Below are 18,089 nucleotides of genomic sequence, written 5' to 3'. Positions count from 1 at the left end.
TTTGCGCTTGTGACCACTTGGTACGTTACTCATCATTGTTCCGCCCACAGGCTTGGCACTGAACATTTATAAATACTGTTGGCCTATTATCACGTTGATAAAAGCCAGCATGTGTTTGTACAGAGCTTTTACTTACTTTTCATAGCACAAAGCTGCTGCTTCTTCTTCCTGGCTCTTTGTGCTACATCTCATGGGGGAAGCACGACATTTTTCTGGCAAAAACTGGCGTGACAGAAGGCGGTGAATTCCAGTTTGAAGGCTTACCAGAGAGCACCACGGCACAAATGGGCCTCCAGAACACCAAACACCCCAAAGTGAAGCAAGCTAACATACCGATGTTGGGACTCGATTCTGCGGGGAAATCCACGCTGTTGTACAAGTTCAAGTATAATGATGCTTTTCTAACAATTCCAACAATCGGCTTTAATGTTGATATGATTGAAATGGGGAAAGATTTCACCTTGACGTTTTGGGATGTTGGAGGACAGCAGAAAATGAGGCAGGTTTGGTGCGATTTCCTGGAAAACGCAGACGGACTGCTCTACGTTGTGGACAGCTCTGATAAGCGACGTCTGGAAGAATCAAAGAAAGAATTTGAACTCATTTTAAAGAATGAATTTATAAAGAACATACCAGTCATCGTGCTAGCAAACAAGCAGGATTTGCCTGGAGCTTTGAACGCTGAGGAAATAACCAGGAAATTCAAGGTGAAGAAGAACTGCAGTGACAGAAACTGGTACGTCCAACCCTGTTGTGCTATCACAGGAGAAGGTTTGGCAGAAGCTCTCCACAGACTCATCACATTCACAAAACACTCCAGCAGATCAAAGGAGACTTGTACAGTCTTTAAGGAAATCAAAACACCCTAAGAATTCCTGTCATCAAATTCTGGTGAAGTTCAATCAGCGTATTTTGTTGGACAGACTAGATCTGAAAATACTGGTAAACTCTTATGAGTAAATATTTATAAGAACTTGGACAATATTTAACTATACTGTTATACCTGCAGATGCTTCTGAGATACTACTCTGCAGCATTTTATTAGTGACGGTATACTCGGGGTGATTCAGCTCAGAAGCATCGCTGTCGAAAGATAAAAAAGGTGGACGTGAGCTTCTGAATTTTAGCAAGTGCTAAAATAGGTGAGCAGTGCTTAAAATGCTTAAATCGAGTATTTTGTCAAGACGTAAAACAGCCAAGTCATTCATTCAGCAAGGCAAGTGAGAGATAAAATGTTTTCCCGTAATAAATGCTCCATGTATGGTTTTCTCATGTGAAAGTATAGTCGTTTTAGAGCTTAACCTCTTAGTTATGTACAAGAGAACCTATGAATCTGAAATAGTTGTTGGATATTATCACATTCTAGAAACAATTACTCCGAATAGATGTTAACAGACAGGATCTGCTCTGCCACAGCCAAAGCTGAGAGCCAGTGCTGTGTGTAAGGTGTAGCTCTGATGTCCCTTTGTCACATATTTCTTTGTGTCTGTGCTGCTGGATTCGATCCTCAGCCAAGAGCAAAGGGATGGACGCCAGTGTGGGATCAGTCCAGTCAAGCGCTGATCCCCAATGGTTTTGGGGTGGGGGATAAATAGGGGAAGGAATGGAGGGGATCGGCTCCTTGGTCATTTTTCGTTATCGATTTTGATAGATCCTGTTCTGCCCGTACTGAAGCCACCTGAAATTTTGTTCCTGATAAGTTTAAGTGTGATTAAATTTGACATGTGGCACAAAATTGTTAATCGTATTACTACAGCGTGTAGAAAAAAAAATTCCAAATGGAATTTCTGTTCAGATTTCCTGATTCATGAAGGAATGAACTAGCATTCTGAATTACATTAAAGCAACGAAGGTTTGATAACTAGAAGACTAATTGAACTGTATTAACCATAAAAACTGTTTAAACACTAAGGCTGAAAAGCTGATAGGGCCTGCTCTTTTAAAAGCAAGAGAAAAGAGACCATCTAATTATTGGATATACAGTCCCAGAAAGTGCAGCCCAGTTATTTCTGCCTTCCTGAGCAATATCTGCAGAGCTAGGGTGCTCCAGCGGTTAAGGTGCTTGCTTAGATAGCTGCATTTTTATTTTTCCCAGCATCTCTGACCATCTTTGACCCCAGACCAGTCATTTAATCACTCTGTGCCTCAACAGTCCCTTGGCAACACGAACTTCCCAGCTATGCCCTCTGAAAAAGCTGTGACAAGGGGCAGCTTGTGAGCCCTTCTCCCGTGACAGAATGATCATGCCAAGTAATTCACGTAAAAAATGTACATTTAGTTCTTACTAATAAACAGGCAGGAATTTCCAGTTATCGAAGGATGAAGCAGCACAAGAAGCACCCAGACGTACCCTGTTGTCTCATGCATATATTATTCAGAGACAAAAAAATCATTGGGTGAATTTGCTGAAATAGTAAACAAGGGAAGGTTTCTCAAGAGAAGCTGTTTTTAATACTGACAGTCATTACCATGGGCTAAATCCTGAGTCATGTTGAGACTACATTTCCAAAAGGAGAGCAAATATTTAGACTTGTCCTTGCCTTGTCTGATGATTTAGGCTCAATATAAAATATTATCTTCTGTCCCAAAAAAAAGTTTTTTAAAATCTGCAAAAATGAAGACATTATTTTTCTAAACCAAGCAATTCAGTGTTGAAAGATGCAATATTTCAGATCAATACACTTATCAGCATTTGCATGTGTATGTTACATATTCTCCCACTAGTTTAATCTAACCATGTGTCTGTTACACATCTGAATCTAGTTCACTGGCCTCAGGACTTCCTCAGGGAATAATACTCCTTGAGAGATTTAATGAGAGTGCACTGGGGTCTCTAATGAGACAAGAAGCAAGTTCTGAAGGGAGAAACAAAGTAGTATAATAGACCAGCTCATATAGCTGAAAAAGACAATAAGCTTTCAGGCACACAGCCCCTTCCCCAGGTTATCAAAGTAGATTAAATGATACTTATATTGACTTGAAAAAAATCTTTTACATTATGCTTCAAAGGAAATAAATAAACTCTATTCCATTCCATTTACGGAATATCAAGTATTTAAAAATTGATTTTTCTAAGAGCTTCATTTCCTAAAGAAATGTCCAGGGAGACCCGTACCGTTTTTAAGCCTTAAAACAAATATCAATCAGGTTGGATAGAGGAGCAGGTTCTCAAAGGAATTATATGCCTGAAGTTTAATTAAAAAAACTCAGTGAGACAGAGCAAAGTGACCATACTGGTGCCCCCGCGAAGGCAAGGCTGGTGAGGTACAGAAGACTAATCCCCGAGGAGACAAATGTTTCATTTTAACTGCAGGAGAGCCTACAAGACGACATAAATCCACGGAGCCCGGATTTAATTAGTTTCTCTGCTCCTGGAGCTAGTTGGTCGTTTTCTATAGGCACGAGTATATAGGGGGGACTTTTTTAGGATGAGGAGTTAGAGGATTCGGAATCCACTGCTTAAAATTTCTTTCCTACACCTGGAGTAAAGAATCTCCGTGTCTGTTCCACGTGTTTTGAGAAGGATCCCCGAAAAAGCGTATTCCGTGGGCAGGAAAGTGTGGAGGAAGTGGAACTTTTGGCTCAGTTCTGCAAGAACTGAAATCAATAGCAAGAGAGCAATAAACACATTTTAAAGCTTCATCCTGCTATGGAGGGTTTTAGATCTTTTGACTGCTTGGCTGAACAATATAATGAGCAGAATTGCCTTAATGTTTCAGAGCACAACAAACTGGAATTCTACTTGAGCTAAAAGTACGGTCCACAGTTGTAAGGATAATTTATTCCTGGATACATTTTGGTTTATTTTATTATATTTCTATAGGTTGCTCACTAGATGACATTTTAGGATTGTTGAAGCATTTGGGGTGCTTTGAGAAGGTGAGAAATCAGAATATTAAGAGTGCTGCCACCCTTGGCAGTGGAACCAAAGTCTATGAGTTACAGAGTTTGCACGGGATAAAAGACCTTAAAGAGTTTGGCACCCCCCTCAGCTGCTTATATTGTTTCAGGTTTTGGAACTCTTTTCACTAGCTTTCCTAATAAATCACACCCTGCTCACCCTGGTGTTTCTTGCACTTTTTATTGATGCATACTGGCAGTCTTGTGCAACTGCACTGAAGTGGTAGAGGCATGACAACTATATCGTAGCTGAAGTGTGGAAGTCCTCCAGTGTCTGCTGCTATTTCTTACACAAAGTTTGCTGTCGCTGATTTATTTCAGACTGCTCACGACAGAAGTCATCCATGAAGAAATAAATGTTACATATCTGAGATTGTGAAACACAAAGGGTAGCATCTGGGAAACCTGGGGCATGCTGCATCCTGTGCCCTATCAAGGAGATTATCGACTGGGACGTGTTTGGATGTGACAATTTACAAGTTGACAAATGCAGAGTATGCGGAACTGTCCTTTTGACCATTCACTGATAAGACCATGATGAGCTTCCTAAGTTTTGAAATGGCTGTCACGGAGCTCACAGAACATAGTTCCTGATGAAATGCTATTTTAAGGGAAGGTGTGGAGCAGCGTAAGAAACCATTGCAACTTGGGATAGTCCTTTGCCTGGGAGACAGCTCTCCCAATAACTGAATGCTCTGCAGAATCAAAGGCAAGTGTTGTGTATGAGGAATGCAGGACAAGGCTTTTTCAAAATCAGCTAATGTAGAGCTGGGAGAGTTACTCAAAATGTCTCTGTTGCCATCTCCTCCTCACTTCTAACACGCTAACTGAAACAATCAAAGACTTGCATATATCAAACAAGCTCTAAGTCTACTGCCAAGGAAGACAATTCTTTGAAGCACTGTCTACATATTAAGCTGCACAAAGCAGGCTTTCCTCCCAAAGTAAATGACCCATGCTGAGTTCTGTGCTGCTGCAATTAGACTTTTTCCACCCATAATTAGATCAAATATTCCTGTTCAGCACAAGCATAAGGATTCTGAACATACACCTCAGATCACACAGGCTAGATTAAACGAGTCTCTGTAATTTAGGATGTAAACTCTGAAGGGTGGAGGCCCTCCTTACAAAGCACACCCCAAATTTGCAAATACGAATTCATAAAACAGTTAACAAGCCCAAACACACCTTATTTTGAATGCATGTAATTTTAACAAATTGTGCATTAGCTTGTGTTTCATTTTTTACAATATTCTGGTTTTTAGCTGTGACAAATGTTCTTGTACTGCTCGTGTTTGCAGTGTGCCTGTAGCACATCTAGCGCTAAGTTGGGCTGCAATTGAGAGACACCTCCCTCACCCTGTATGATCTCTGTGTCTCCCTACCCAGCAATATATTTACACCAGCAGCTCTCTGCATAGCAGAGCTTTCTCTCTTTCCTTGTCCTTCACCAGTTATCAAAAGGGTGATGCCAGTTTTCCCAGTCTTTTTATTAGATTTTCATTGAGTGTTTTCATGTTTGCTCGCACGCTGCCCCTTATACTTGGAACTACCCAAGGATGTTTGCAAAACCATGTCATTGTTTTCTTTCAGGTCCTTCCTTAAAGCGCTCCTTTCGTGTGATGTATGCAGAAATCCCGACAATAGCTGTTAGTTTTATGATGAGGCTCCGGCTCATATCTTTTATTATTTCCTTGTTCTCCCTATATTTATTCATCTGTTCCATTTTAGCCTTAGAATGTGCTTTCCTTGGTGCAAAGATCATATTTGTGTTCTGCATTTCATATACCACCCGACTGATGAGAAGAGTTTCTAGACCTCATACTTCCGCTTTAAGTAGCCCAAATCTCATGGAATATCTGGTAAAATAAGTAATTTTGTGAGCTGAAATAAACCATTTAGCTCTGAAACCTGAGCCATGCGCATTCTTTCTTTTTAGCAAATATAGCTGGGAACCACAGCAGCAATTTCATTGATCCAAACAAAGGCTAATCTCCCCTAAAATTGCGCTTGGCTGTTAAAAGATAACTGCCTTAATCAATAGTTTTCAGTTACTTTACCTAATGCATACACATTCATGACTAAAGAATGCTAGTCTCTCAATGTTTTCTTAACTGTTTCATAGTTCTAAAAAGTTATGTTTTAGTTTAGGACCATCACAGGTTCATGTGAAAATCCCTCTTCTTATTTGGGTGCAAAACAAAATGTAAAGGCATCCTCTAAACAGATATATATATGATAAAATGTTAGGCTCCTCATCAGTTTGGTCTCATGCCCAGACCTCCACTGCTGTATTCATACACAATGCAATGGTTTTTCATGTGTTTTTTCCTTTGTTGAGGATTCAGGTTCAGCCTAAAAATATATAGCTGTTCACAATATGAATGCTTATGTACTCATCAGTTATTTACACGCTGCTGACCAACATGAGTGCATACAAATCCAGATGGAATTACTCTGGTTTATCTACAAAAGTAAAGCAAAATAAGAAGTAGTATGCTACAGAAAATGTATATAATGAATTAAACAGGAGGGGAAGTGAGGGAAGATAAGCTACAGAAATACGATGGAAAATGATAGAGAAAAGAAAAACAGGTGAGAAAAGTTCTCAGGGCAAAGACAATACTAACTGTATGCAGATACACAAAGTAATAGGAAGAAAAAAAGAACATGTTCCGGCCCACAACTCTTGAGCGATTTTTGTATTCCCCTCTGTGACAATACTGTGTTAAGAAGCCGTCTCTTATTTTAAGATAAAACATCTAACATCCTACCTGTGCTCACATATGTAACTTCATGTGTATTCTCTCTGAGCATATATTACATACTAAAGGCAACTATTTCATAGACTTTAGTAACATTAGGCCCCAAGATAGTGTAACCCTAGAGAAAATGTTATGCAAATAGGTGGCTCCTTATAGTCACTGTAAACAATATTAATCCTGAATATGAGTAATTGAAAATATAGAACATCTTATTAAAAACAAATGTTGTGGAAATTAAATATAGTAGTTTAAATAGTTCTACCATTTAACCTTCCTAGGAAAACATATTCTTAGCTCTTCACAATTCTCAGCTATCACCTGCTCATTAAGGGCTATACATTGTTCCTTTCCCTTTTGAAGATTAAGATTTTCTAATGAACCATTTGGTTCACTGACCATTTAAAATAATCATTTATTGCCTACGTGGATGGGTAAATTTGTATACCCTTTTCTTTCTCATGTGCTCCTAAAAAGCCCCTGTCAAGTACTGTGGAAAACCCAAGCCAAATACTAGAAAATCTTTACCTCAATGGAGTAATATTATAAAAACACTTGTATAAAGTTTAGCATTTCCACACTGAGACATCTTGTGGCGTAGAAGACATACTGCAGTTAATAAAAATGAAACTGTCTTGTAGTAGAGATTCGAATGGGGACAACATTTCTGTTGTGAGAGGCTTAAACCACATCGCTAAAACACTTTTACATCACTTTTCAGACATAAACTGGCTAATTACAACATTGATGGGACTTATTTTCAGATATTAACAAACGTGACAATAACAATTTGTTACATTTAAATTTCTGTATTTCAGGTAAAATCTACGTTTGTTTTCATTCCGCGTAAAGATCAGTGTTTCAAAAGTACAGTATTTTGTGGACCAAAACAGTGAGTGATGTCAAAACTGCTGTTTCTTTGAAGTGTGTCGAAGAAATGCATTTGCTTTAATACCGCATTTATCTGATTTTTTAAATGCTAGTTTGAGTCACTTAAAAAATAAACATTCCAATTCAACTTGAACCTCTATGCAATTAAATATTTTCTACAAAATCAGAAGATTTCTCTAAAGATAAATTATCTTGAAAAAATTGACAGATTACTCTGATGAATACATCCTTCTTATTATTCTGTTAATTCGTACTTCAGTCTTTGGTTTTTGAAAAAAAGACAAAATATTTCTAGGTGACCCATAGTTAAATGAGTACTTGTGGCTCCTCTGCTAAAACTGTTTAGCTACTAAATGCAGTCAGCATCACGCACTGAAGGAGTCCCTCACTGTGAAGAAGGTACCAGAGCGGTACAGCCTCTGACCTTAACTTTTTCTTCTTTTTTTTGGATCATTTCATCCTTTCACAGCATTTCCAACTCCCTGGGTTGACTGTACTACCGGAGAGGAAAAGGGGCTGGCACAACTGCCTCTGAACAGGGAGACCTTCCATATGCAATTATTTACATCAGGACCTCACTCTCCGTGCTTTTTCTCCTGCTTTGGAGGTCTTGGTATTACCAACCTCACTAAGCGTAATTAAAAACCCATTAAATATGTTAGCAATGTAATTCAAATATACAACAAGTTGTATTAAGTTTTTCCTACTTCCTTCACAGGGTTCTGGTTTATTTACAGCACGTAAATGCTGAGAGGATTAAAAACTGTGTTTGTATCTCCTGGGAATCGCTCTGCAATTTGCTCTTTAGAGGGAACAGAGATTTTCATATCATGGGTAGCTTAAGATGAATAATGAGCCACAGTTAACAAAACAACAAGCCTGACATTTACTCAAAACATCTTTTGAAGTTAATGAGAATTGAACGTAACTTTGGAGAAAGCTGGGGATAATGTTGGACTGTTAAGCCAGTGGTGCATGGTACCATTTCATGTTAGCGACTTCCAGATCAATTCTGTAATGGCACCACTGTGACCCATGACCCCCTCTGACAGCAGCCAAACTTACCTCCCCAGCGCAAGAATCCTCGTGCTGTCACGCTCAAGCCCCAGACGGCTGTTATGGTGGGTTCTCAAGGGCGGGTTATCATTGCCACCAGTGTGGGAAACACCCATTCTTTCCTTCTTTTTTCCTGCCTCTTGCTTGCAGCTGTTGGTTTATACTAGGGGAAAAAACAGGCAGACAACAGTCATTTCAACATTTGATAAGCATAACCCAGTAATATAGGTGTCCAAAGCTTAACAACCTGTTAGTGTGCAACAAATGCCCCTGATTAAAGTGTGCTCTGGTCAGCACTGAGAGCACCATAAGCTGGAACAATCTATAGTTGGTTGAGAGGATCCTAACAAAAACCACTTCGATCCTATGGGAAAGGTTCTATGGAGGAACACGAGGCCCCTTGGAAAGGAGGCCAGGGGAGGTAAACTGGGGTAACTTGTCTTGCTTCTCCTCTTGGTTGGCCATGAGGAGAGTTTTCCCTTTCCCTTCTCCCTCTTTTTCTGTCCTTTCACATTTATTTTTACGAAAAAGCAATTTTTACTATTCAACTGAAATGTACACTATCAGCTATAGCTCAAGAGTATATCTATAGGTAAGTAAGTCTGTCTCAATGTCTTCTGTGCAACAGATGGGAGTGCAAGCCACCTTTACACCAGTTTTCTACTTCCTAAGTTGCAGGTGAGTGTTACTCATAGTCTACTCAAATGTATTATACTGCAAAAAATAGCCTGTCAATCCTTACAGCATCAAGGATCAGCAGGCTGCCATTCTCCTACATTATCCTCCTGCAGGAACACTACAAAATTCCATCATATCTATCTCACAGGCTCAGACTACCACAATGGAGAAAGGACAAAAATACCCCATAGTTTATTAGATTATAATTATGCATTCCTAAACTGGAATTGCCATTAGCCTTAAAATGTGTTGCTTTTCACATTAAGTTGGTAGTGATTTATAACAGCCCTGAATACCAGTTCAGAACCAAAAGGAGATCGTAACATAACAAGAAGTAATTGACACTAAAAGAAAGGGTTGATGTGGGTGATCTGACAGAGTCACAGAGTTCCTGAACCTACAATGATACTAAATATTTCAGGAAAATTATGTGGCCATTATCCTTCCCCAAAAAAGAAAAGCTGAAACAGAAATATTATCCTTTATCAGACATCAGAAAATCAAGGAGAGCTCAGTCAGAAATCCTTATGAGAATGGGCCTCATTAGCGCTGCTGCTCAGAAGGCTCATTTTCTTCATTACAGTGTAACAAAGAGATATGCATACTTAGGGTATTTTCACATCTCTACTCAATATCAATCCTTCAGCCTTTCTAAATTTCTTATTCAGTCATGTATTCCAGTTTCCCTGCAAAATTAGCCTGAAACACAGCATTCACAATAGCAATCTGCATCTGGACATTTACATTTTTGTTGCATAAAAGATGCATCTTGGATTTGGTGCCATTTTAGATGCTAAATTCTGCTCACTGGCAGTGTTAACAGCCAGAAATAAGGCAGCTTAAATTTTAGATGCTCCTGTAAATATCTCTGGCTTTGTGATCCTATTAGTGTTTCTATGTACAACGTTAAACACGTATTACCTAACACCTCATACTAGCATTTAATTATCTAAGCATATTGTATATATTAATTGTTAAAATACAGTTCTGAGGATCTTCCTTCCATTTGAAAGCCTGAGGAACTAAGGATATGAGGGCAAGTGACTTTTCCTTCTGCAGACAGTCAATTGGAACAGAATTCAGAATATTGGAGTTCCCGGGCCTGTCACAGGTCCTTAAGTTTTCCTTTCCTTTTAGAAACATTGTGGAACTGACCCAAAACAAGCAGCTTTGAAAGGCAAGTTTTCTGTCACTGTCTTACCATCAGTGGTGCTACCAGAGGATGACTTTGTCCTAGGGGCTTCTTAAGAAGATTGGTTTTTTAGCATGGAAACAATATATTCCTGAATCTTACAGGGAACACCAAAATGGGTCATTTTACTACGCATTTCCTCACTTTTTTATCTCAAATGAAATTTTCTTCCCTTGCCTTTAGTAGGAAATTGTTCTGTTTGGAAGGTAGAGCAGCTAGGACAAAGGCAGGAAAGTGCAGCTCCACAATCTGCTGATTCATGATGGATTCATATCCTCGAGCTGTTTGCAGCTGATGAATTTTGTGATCAACTCCAGCTCCAGTATCAAGAAATGGTTTTGGCAATGGTCTTTTCAGTATATATAAATTTGTCTGCAAAAGGTCTGATCTAGTACATTAGAAACTGAACGTATACAGGCTCAACTGCAGAAAACATCACCAATGTAAATTAAAAGCAATCCCATAATCAAAGGTTGTATTAAATAAAAAGCCATATTAAATCAGAATAACTGAGATCAGAAGTAGGCTCGTGTACTATTTCAGAGAGAGCTTTAAAACTGATCATAAATTTTAACAGCACTGCCTCCTGCTTAGTGTTTGCAGTCATGTGGGAGCCCTCCGTTTATTTTCTAATCACAGGAGCAGATGTTCAGCTGATGTGAATCAGCAAACGGCCGCTGAAGCCAGAGGAACTACCTTTAATTTGCACCATCTGGGGATCTGTTTTGCAGTCTCTACTTTTGAAGAAACAGAATACTGTGCATTATCTTATAATTAATCATACAGTAGCGTCCAAAAAATGAAAAAGAGAAATATCTAGAGCTCTTTAAGTAGAAAAAGAGGGCTTGTTATGTGGTGTTTCAAATTCCAACAGGGCTTGTGGGAGGAGATCCTCAAGGCATCTCTAGTACTCAGGGCGTACGTAAGCACAGTCTGGTGAGGGACAGTGTTAAACAAGTGAGAGCACTAAAACTAAATTGGCCTGATGACATCAACAGGCCTTTGGCTTCATTAACATCTGATCCAGGCTGGCCCTGAAACCAAGATCAAGAACATCTCTCAGTAATTTTAGTGTCTTGTACAACATGATTACAGTGCTATAAATGGAAAGGCATTGAATCCTACTGTTTTGAACACTTCGAGATCTTTTAGGCTGCTTTTCAATTCTGTGCAGTTCATTACTCTGTGAAACTCTGTTGCTATAAAGTACCATTCCAACTACAATGTATTTTTTTTTCTGAATACAAAAAAGCTAAAATACAATGTAACCAGGGGTTCTGAATGGACACAATAAAATAAAGGAGACACAGGCACTGGAACTCTACGGTATTGGAACGCAACAGCAGTGTCTCACTGCACAAGAGAATGACCCGAGTGAGACTGAAGGCAGCCAAATCATAACTGACCTGTTCAACTGTTTGTGGTCCAAATCATTTTTCCTACTGTCAGCCAAAAGATTTGAGCAAACTTCCATCCAAAAGCAACTTTAAACCAGTAGGTTAGGGTAACAATTTGAAAAACAAGTTAAAAAATAAGCTGAAATTATTGCATATAAATTTTTTCCAAGTTGGAAGGGAAGCAGGGTAGAAGGCTGGATGTAATTTATGAGTTAATAATTTATCCAAGAAGACAGCAGTATTAATATGTCTTTCTGGCTCAAAAGAGATGACATGCATCCACGCCAGATGTATCGTCAATGAATGGTCCATCACACTGCTGTTTTTACCTGCCTCTTGACACAAACAGTCCAGGAAATGCCAGCAAGAGCACAATTTGTTGTAGATGCTGCACATCCTCACTGTACAGACTCTCACTACAAAATGGCATACAACTGGAGCAAAGCATATTTGAGCAACTAATTAAGAATTGGCTAACAAAGCAATTGCTCAGGAAGGAATTTTAACTTTGTGGGAACATTCTCTGAGAGCAAAAAAATTACTGTTTGGCTCAAGAAGTTCAAACAGATAAAATAAGAATACAGTTGAAGAGAATATAGAGGCTTGGGCAAAATCAAGTGCTGTACTAAAAGGTGACATCCTAGAGGCTAGCTGCTTAATGACGCATCTAAAAATTATTCTAACACCCTGACATAAGACTAACTGCAGAAATAGTGTTCAGATTTAACCTCAAAAAATGTGCTGTCTTCTGCAAAAGTATGTCTTTGAGTTGTCTCCCCTGAAAGCAGCCTGTGGTTGTAGTTACTTCAGCAGGGGAATTCTGAAAGGCAAGTGTGGCATCACGACCCGTTTTGCTGAGCTCCTGCGAAGGGTTCTGTGCAGACTCTCCTCTGTTATCGTTGTGCCTACATCTGCCCGCTCACTGAGCAGAAAACCTTGGTCAGCACGTCGAGCTCTTCCTAGAAACGGCTTTTCATGCTACGGAGCTACAGCAGAGAACTTGGGGAAAAGTGAAAACAAGTGCAAAAGAACTTGAGTTGCTTAATGGAGCCCAAGAAAACCACAGTGTTTTACTTGGACTGGTCCTGTTCAATCTATTGTAGGTTACCTTTGGTAATAACGTCCCTTTTAAATCAAAGTCCCTGTTATGTGAAGCTCAGTTTTGTATATTTACTATTTGTGTGTGATGGTTTTTCATGTCTTTTTCACCTGACACAATATTCACAGCTGACCCCAGTTTAAGTTTAGGTATTATTTGATATGGCTGTTCCAATGTCCAGCAAGTGCAGCTGGATTCCAGACTTGGAGACGTTCTGCGTAAAATGAAAACAAATAGCTGTGTTTGCATACCAGATGAAAGATTATCATAAAATATCCTACCAGCGGTCTACTTTGTTGTTAATACTAGCTATTTCATTTTGAGTCTGAAAAAGCAGATAAACCCCAGGATTAATGAGAATTTTTCTATGCACAACACAAATCTTCTCAGCTTTACGTAATATTCTGTTTCTTATAATAGGGAGATAGGTTTACTGACTAGGAAAAGCCATTTGCAGTAACTCATTTTACCTAAATGTATTTTTAGGACAAAATATATCAGTAAAATATTCCAGATCAGTCTTCATTATTATTTGAAAGATATTTTCAAGATAACTTGACAATTACACATTTTCTAATTGCATAATCAAGCACAAAGTTCACAAACGATGAACATGTTACCTGTTTGTATATAACTATTTGTAACGCAAAACTATCAAGCTGCGTGTGTGTATATGGGAGGAACAACAGAGGCTAAAATAATTTCAAATTTACATATTCTGCATTTGTTCTTTTTTTCTTTTGTAGAGATCTAAATGGTCCTTGAAATAAGAATGGCCTCTCTATGATGTAGCTGCTTGGCAAGCCACAATTGTTATATGCCTAAGCACAGTGCCCATGCAGTATATCCTCTGTGTTCGAAACTTTGAAAATTACAAAATTGTCTTCTTACACCAACTGGAAACTTGTATTGTGTAGAGAAATTCCTCCCTGCCAACTGTATCTCCTTTCTAGTACCTACACATGGCCAGACAGCTCAAATCCTACATGAATTATAACTACCTCAAGCTACTCTAACTTTAGGTTCAGGAGCAAATATAATTTAGAGCCACTCCTTAATGAGAGGTTAAGACATCTCTGAGTATCTTTCCTGTTACTGCTTGAAGGATCGGAAGGTGAGCAGAACCTAATTCACATCTTTCTATTTGCATCACTATTATTTTCCAATCTAAGAAATATGCAAAACTATGAAAAGATACAGAGATTTGTACTGCAATAGCATGTGAAGTTTGAATATTATCATACCAAGAGAATTTGCATTATATGCATAATTTATTATGTTGTAGGCACCTAAAATTAGACAAAACATCCTTCTAGGAGAAACTACTTTAAAATAAAAAAGATCTGGTTGTTTTGTTGGTTTGTTGTTGTTTTTTTTTTTTTAAGACAGCCCAATGGCACAAAATCATGAATTCAGAAGGGAACTGGTCTGTGCTTCAAAATTGGTCTTCCGAGCGTCGGCAGGTAAAATCAAACCAGTACAAAAATGACATGGTAATTGTTCCTCTGAGAGCCAAACAGATTAGACTATGGTTAAACAAAACGCACTTGATTAATCCCTGACTATGTCTTGACTGAAGTCACACTCTAAATTATTCTTCAGATGCTACCAGATGAGAAAGACAGATCAAAGACCACTGAAGGATAGTCTTCCTCTGAAAATACATAATTAAATAAGAGCGAAGCATGTTCTTGTATTTCATATGAAGGTACAGAGTAAGAAAACGGTGCCTGCCAGAATGGCATATTAAATCTGATGGTGCAGCAATGTGATTTTAAGTCAAGTCTGAATTTGAAGGAAGATTCTCCATGGAACACAACTGTGGTGATTTTCAGTTATTTTCAAATGGTTACTCATAAAATGACATCACTAATGCTCAGGCCCTTGTCTCTGTCAATCGTTTTCCAAGAACACGGAGGGAAGGTCGATGGAGAAATGATTTCATTGAAAGGTCATTGTTACTTGTTAGGGCATTGAGTCAGTTCTGGTCGCTGAAGAATGTGCTGGCTTTCCGATTCCATCCTTCCCAAACCGCACGCTACATAGTCAGTACTACAGGGGCCACAGGGGGAGGTGATAGAGGTGGGATGAGCACATATATGTTTAGGTTAGCAAAGATATGGAGAAAGTAGCTATGAAAAGTGCAGTGATGAAACAAAATGTTGTTTGGTTTTGGTTTTTTATTTCCTTTCATAAACTTCTGGGTTGAGACACCCTATAGTTTTTTACCTTTGTAGCCTGACTAGTTATAATCTCAAGATACAGCGAGGAATGTAACATGCTAGTACCAATGTACTAGAGTCCAATTTCATTATTAAAAATGATGTTCTGCTGAGGCAGAGCTTCAGTTGTGCTTTAACCAGACTGACTCACAATGAAACTTTTTTGGGGCCACAAAATTCTAAAACTCATTCTGAAAAAATGTTTCTCAGGGACACTAAAATTGTTTTTCAAAGGAACTGATACTACAACTAACCAGCAAATTATTGATAGAGATATAAAATACCTTTTAATTTTGAGACCAATGACTTTATGTCATTATGGAATAGTAACTTTTCAATACTTTTATTTGTATTTTTACGTAAGATTGCAAAGCAATTTTACTCATTAAAATTCTCATCTTTCCTCGAGTTGGTACGTAACGTCCTCAGAAGGAGCTGGACTTTAAATGTACAACTAGGTGAGCCAGTCAGAATAACAGATTCATAGTGCCACATCCTGAATTTCCACATCTCATGCAACAGTTATTTAGTTAAACCTTTGTTATTTTTAGGTATCTCTTTCTGGATTTCATACCCTCGTTATGTAAAAAGCTGTGGTTCAGCAAAAAGTGTCAGAGCGTGGTTGTCAGTGTAACGCGATTTCCATCGTATCAACTATGTGATTACAATAGGTATGTTCAGCTAGGGCAATTTCAAAGATGACAGAGAACAAAAAATATGAAGGATTTTGCATTTCCCTGTGAATCAGACAACAGAATCTTTAATCAGAAAAGAAAGCAGCTTTAAAATATGCCTGAAAATTAAACCAAAGTAGGGAGTTTCACTTCAGTTAACTCAAACCATTCAGCTGTAAATACAGGGTTATAAAATAAACTCAGTGTAACAAAAGCCATAGTAAATATAAGAGATTTCCAATTTGGTAATGCAAAATATTTTACCTGGTGATTATTTTCTTAAACAGCAAGTGCAGAAGCTAAAAGCAACAAGAATCTACCTGTCAATTATATTCAATTGATAAAAAATTGAACACACTGATAGAATTTCTTGTTTCCCAGACTTCACACACTTCCACTTTTTATATATTTTAATTTTTTCTTGTTTCCCTACCAAAGACTTCCTTCTGAAATGACAGCATCAATTTTCCATACATACAATGGTACAATATTGGCATGGCTGTACGTTTATAATACCTGGTTTTCTTAAGGCAGCTGTGCTGTGAGACCAACCAAAAAGAATAAGAGCACTAGTGAAAGAGATGCTTTTTTCCCCTTTTTCTCTAAGTATCTTCTAAAATATTGTCAAATATTTTAGAAATACTGCCTTTTTTGTATATCCAGACTGCAGTGTGAAGGGGTTTCTGTACCTACAGTAGCTCTGAACAAAACAGTTTACATATTGGTACACCAGTAGCTATCCATACATGGAATACCATCAGGACTAATTAACCCTGACTAATTTACCCTGTCCATATTGCTGTGACTTTGCTACTACACTTACGCAACAGATGTAGCTGTGGTGACTCGGATTTCTGCCACTTTTAGCTGTGGCGAGAAATCCTTCTATCTAGAATGGACTCTCATCCTCTGAGAAACCTCCTGGAGATAAAACACATGGTAGCCCATAGTCTGAAAGATCATAATTTTCACAAAGAACTAAATTAAATTCTTCTTTCTGCTATTCATAAATCTCTGAGTGATTTAGTTTACGCACTTGATAGACTGCACCTCTCATCATGACTTTCAACTTTTCTCAATAAATATAATGCAAAATCGTAACGCTGTTGATGAGACCCAAGCTCTGTCGACACACAGGACTTAACAGAAAGGAATCTCCGCAGCCCCGACTTAATTTTCCAATAATTAAGAGTCAGTACAAACTACACAGAGGATCGGGACAGTGTGCATTCCATTGAGTGCTTCTAGTTATGAGCAGTGGTTCTATTTTCTGGATCGAGCTACAAAAGTAGGAAAGAAATGTACCACCCCCTCTGCTCTGCAAGTATATCTATCCGTTTCTTTCAATACTTTACCTCATTTCAATAAAATGAACCAGGTAAGCTTAAACACTTTGGGTAGCAGCTTTTTTTTCTCATATTCGAGAAGACTGGAAGGCACAGGTACTACTCTGAGCATATTTTCCTCACAAGCTAAAGTTGTGTCCGAAATGTCCCAGACTCTACCAAGGGAGATTTGAGAAGAAAAAACACTGGGTATTTTGTAAGGAAACTACTTTTTTTCCTGGAAAACGGGTGATCTCTCTACCTTTCCAGAAGCTTTCTGTAATCTAATCACTAGAAAAGCTCTAGAAGTGGCAGGTTTGTCTGTCTGAAGAGTCACTGTCAAGAGGCAATAGTTCATCAGATGTGAGTTCCCAATAAATAATCTTTTGAAGTTAGGATTTACCTGAATTAAGACAGGCACATATTCCAACAGACACAGTATTCGGTGTAAACAAAATGTCTCGGTCTACGTTCAAACAAAGCACGTCTATGGAATTTCCGTGGCATCAGTCCCTTTGCTGATGTGTTCAATGCCAATTCAGGAATGACTTTCTGCAGCTCACCACACTTTGTGTAACACACAGGTAATGTTGCTTGTAATAAGGAACTCAGTAGGAAGCTTTGAGTCCCAGAAGGGAGTTTACAATGTAGGTATTACTGATGACTGTCCTTAAATGTGAAAAGCTGGTGAAAGCTATAATTAGTTTGGAAACAGCATCCACCTACATCACCGGAGTTACATCAGTTATTACTGGACAAAATTCACTGCCACGAAACCTGACTGTCACTATCAAACTGGTAAGACATAAGCCTGTAAAAAAATTCTGAGATAGTGGAGTTTGAAAGACTGCAGCAAACTATTTTGGACCCAAATAAGCCCCACTACAAAACTA

The 18,089-nt window shown here is 38.5% G+C and overlaps 1 protein-coding gene across 1 annotated transcript; it reads left to right on the top strand.

The window, feature by feature from the left end:
• The first annotated feature begins 113 nt into the window (after positions 1-113).
• On the top strand, positions 114-1,055 carry ARL14 (ADP ribosylation factor like GTPase 14). Its single transcript, XM_021294158.2, has one exon. It carries the CDS (start codon positions 285-287, stop codon positions 867-869), a length of 585 nt encoding a protein of 194 aa, XP_021149833.1. The 5' UTR covers positions 114-284; the 3' UTR covers positions 870-1,055.
• The last annotated feature ends 17,034 nt before the right edge of the window (positions 1,056-18,089 follow it).

The sequence above is a fragment of the Columba livia genome, chromosome 9 (genome assembly GCF_036013475.1).
Source record: "Columba livia isolate bColLiv1 breed racing homer chromosome 9, bColLiv1.pat.W.v2, whole genome shotgun sequence".
Lineage (NCBI taxonomy): Eukaryota > Metazoa > Chordata > Aves > Columbiformes > Columbidae > Columba > Columba livia.
The sequence above is the reverse complement of the archived record's forward strand: the minus strand, read 5'-3'. Positions and strand labels throughout refer to the sequence as shown.

Excerpts from the sequence above, each read along its gene's own strand:
- ARL14 (XM_021294158.2), top strand. The coding sequence starts at position 285 with ATGGGCCTCCAGAACACCAAACACCCCAAAGTGAAGCAAGCTAACATA.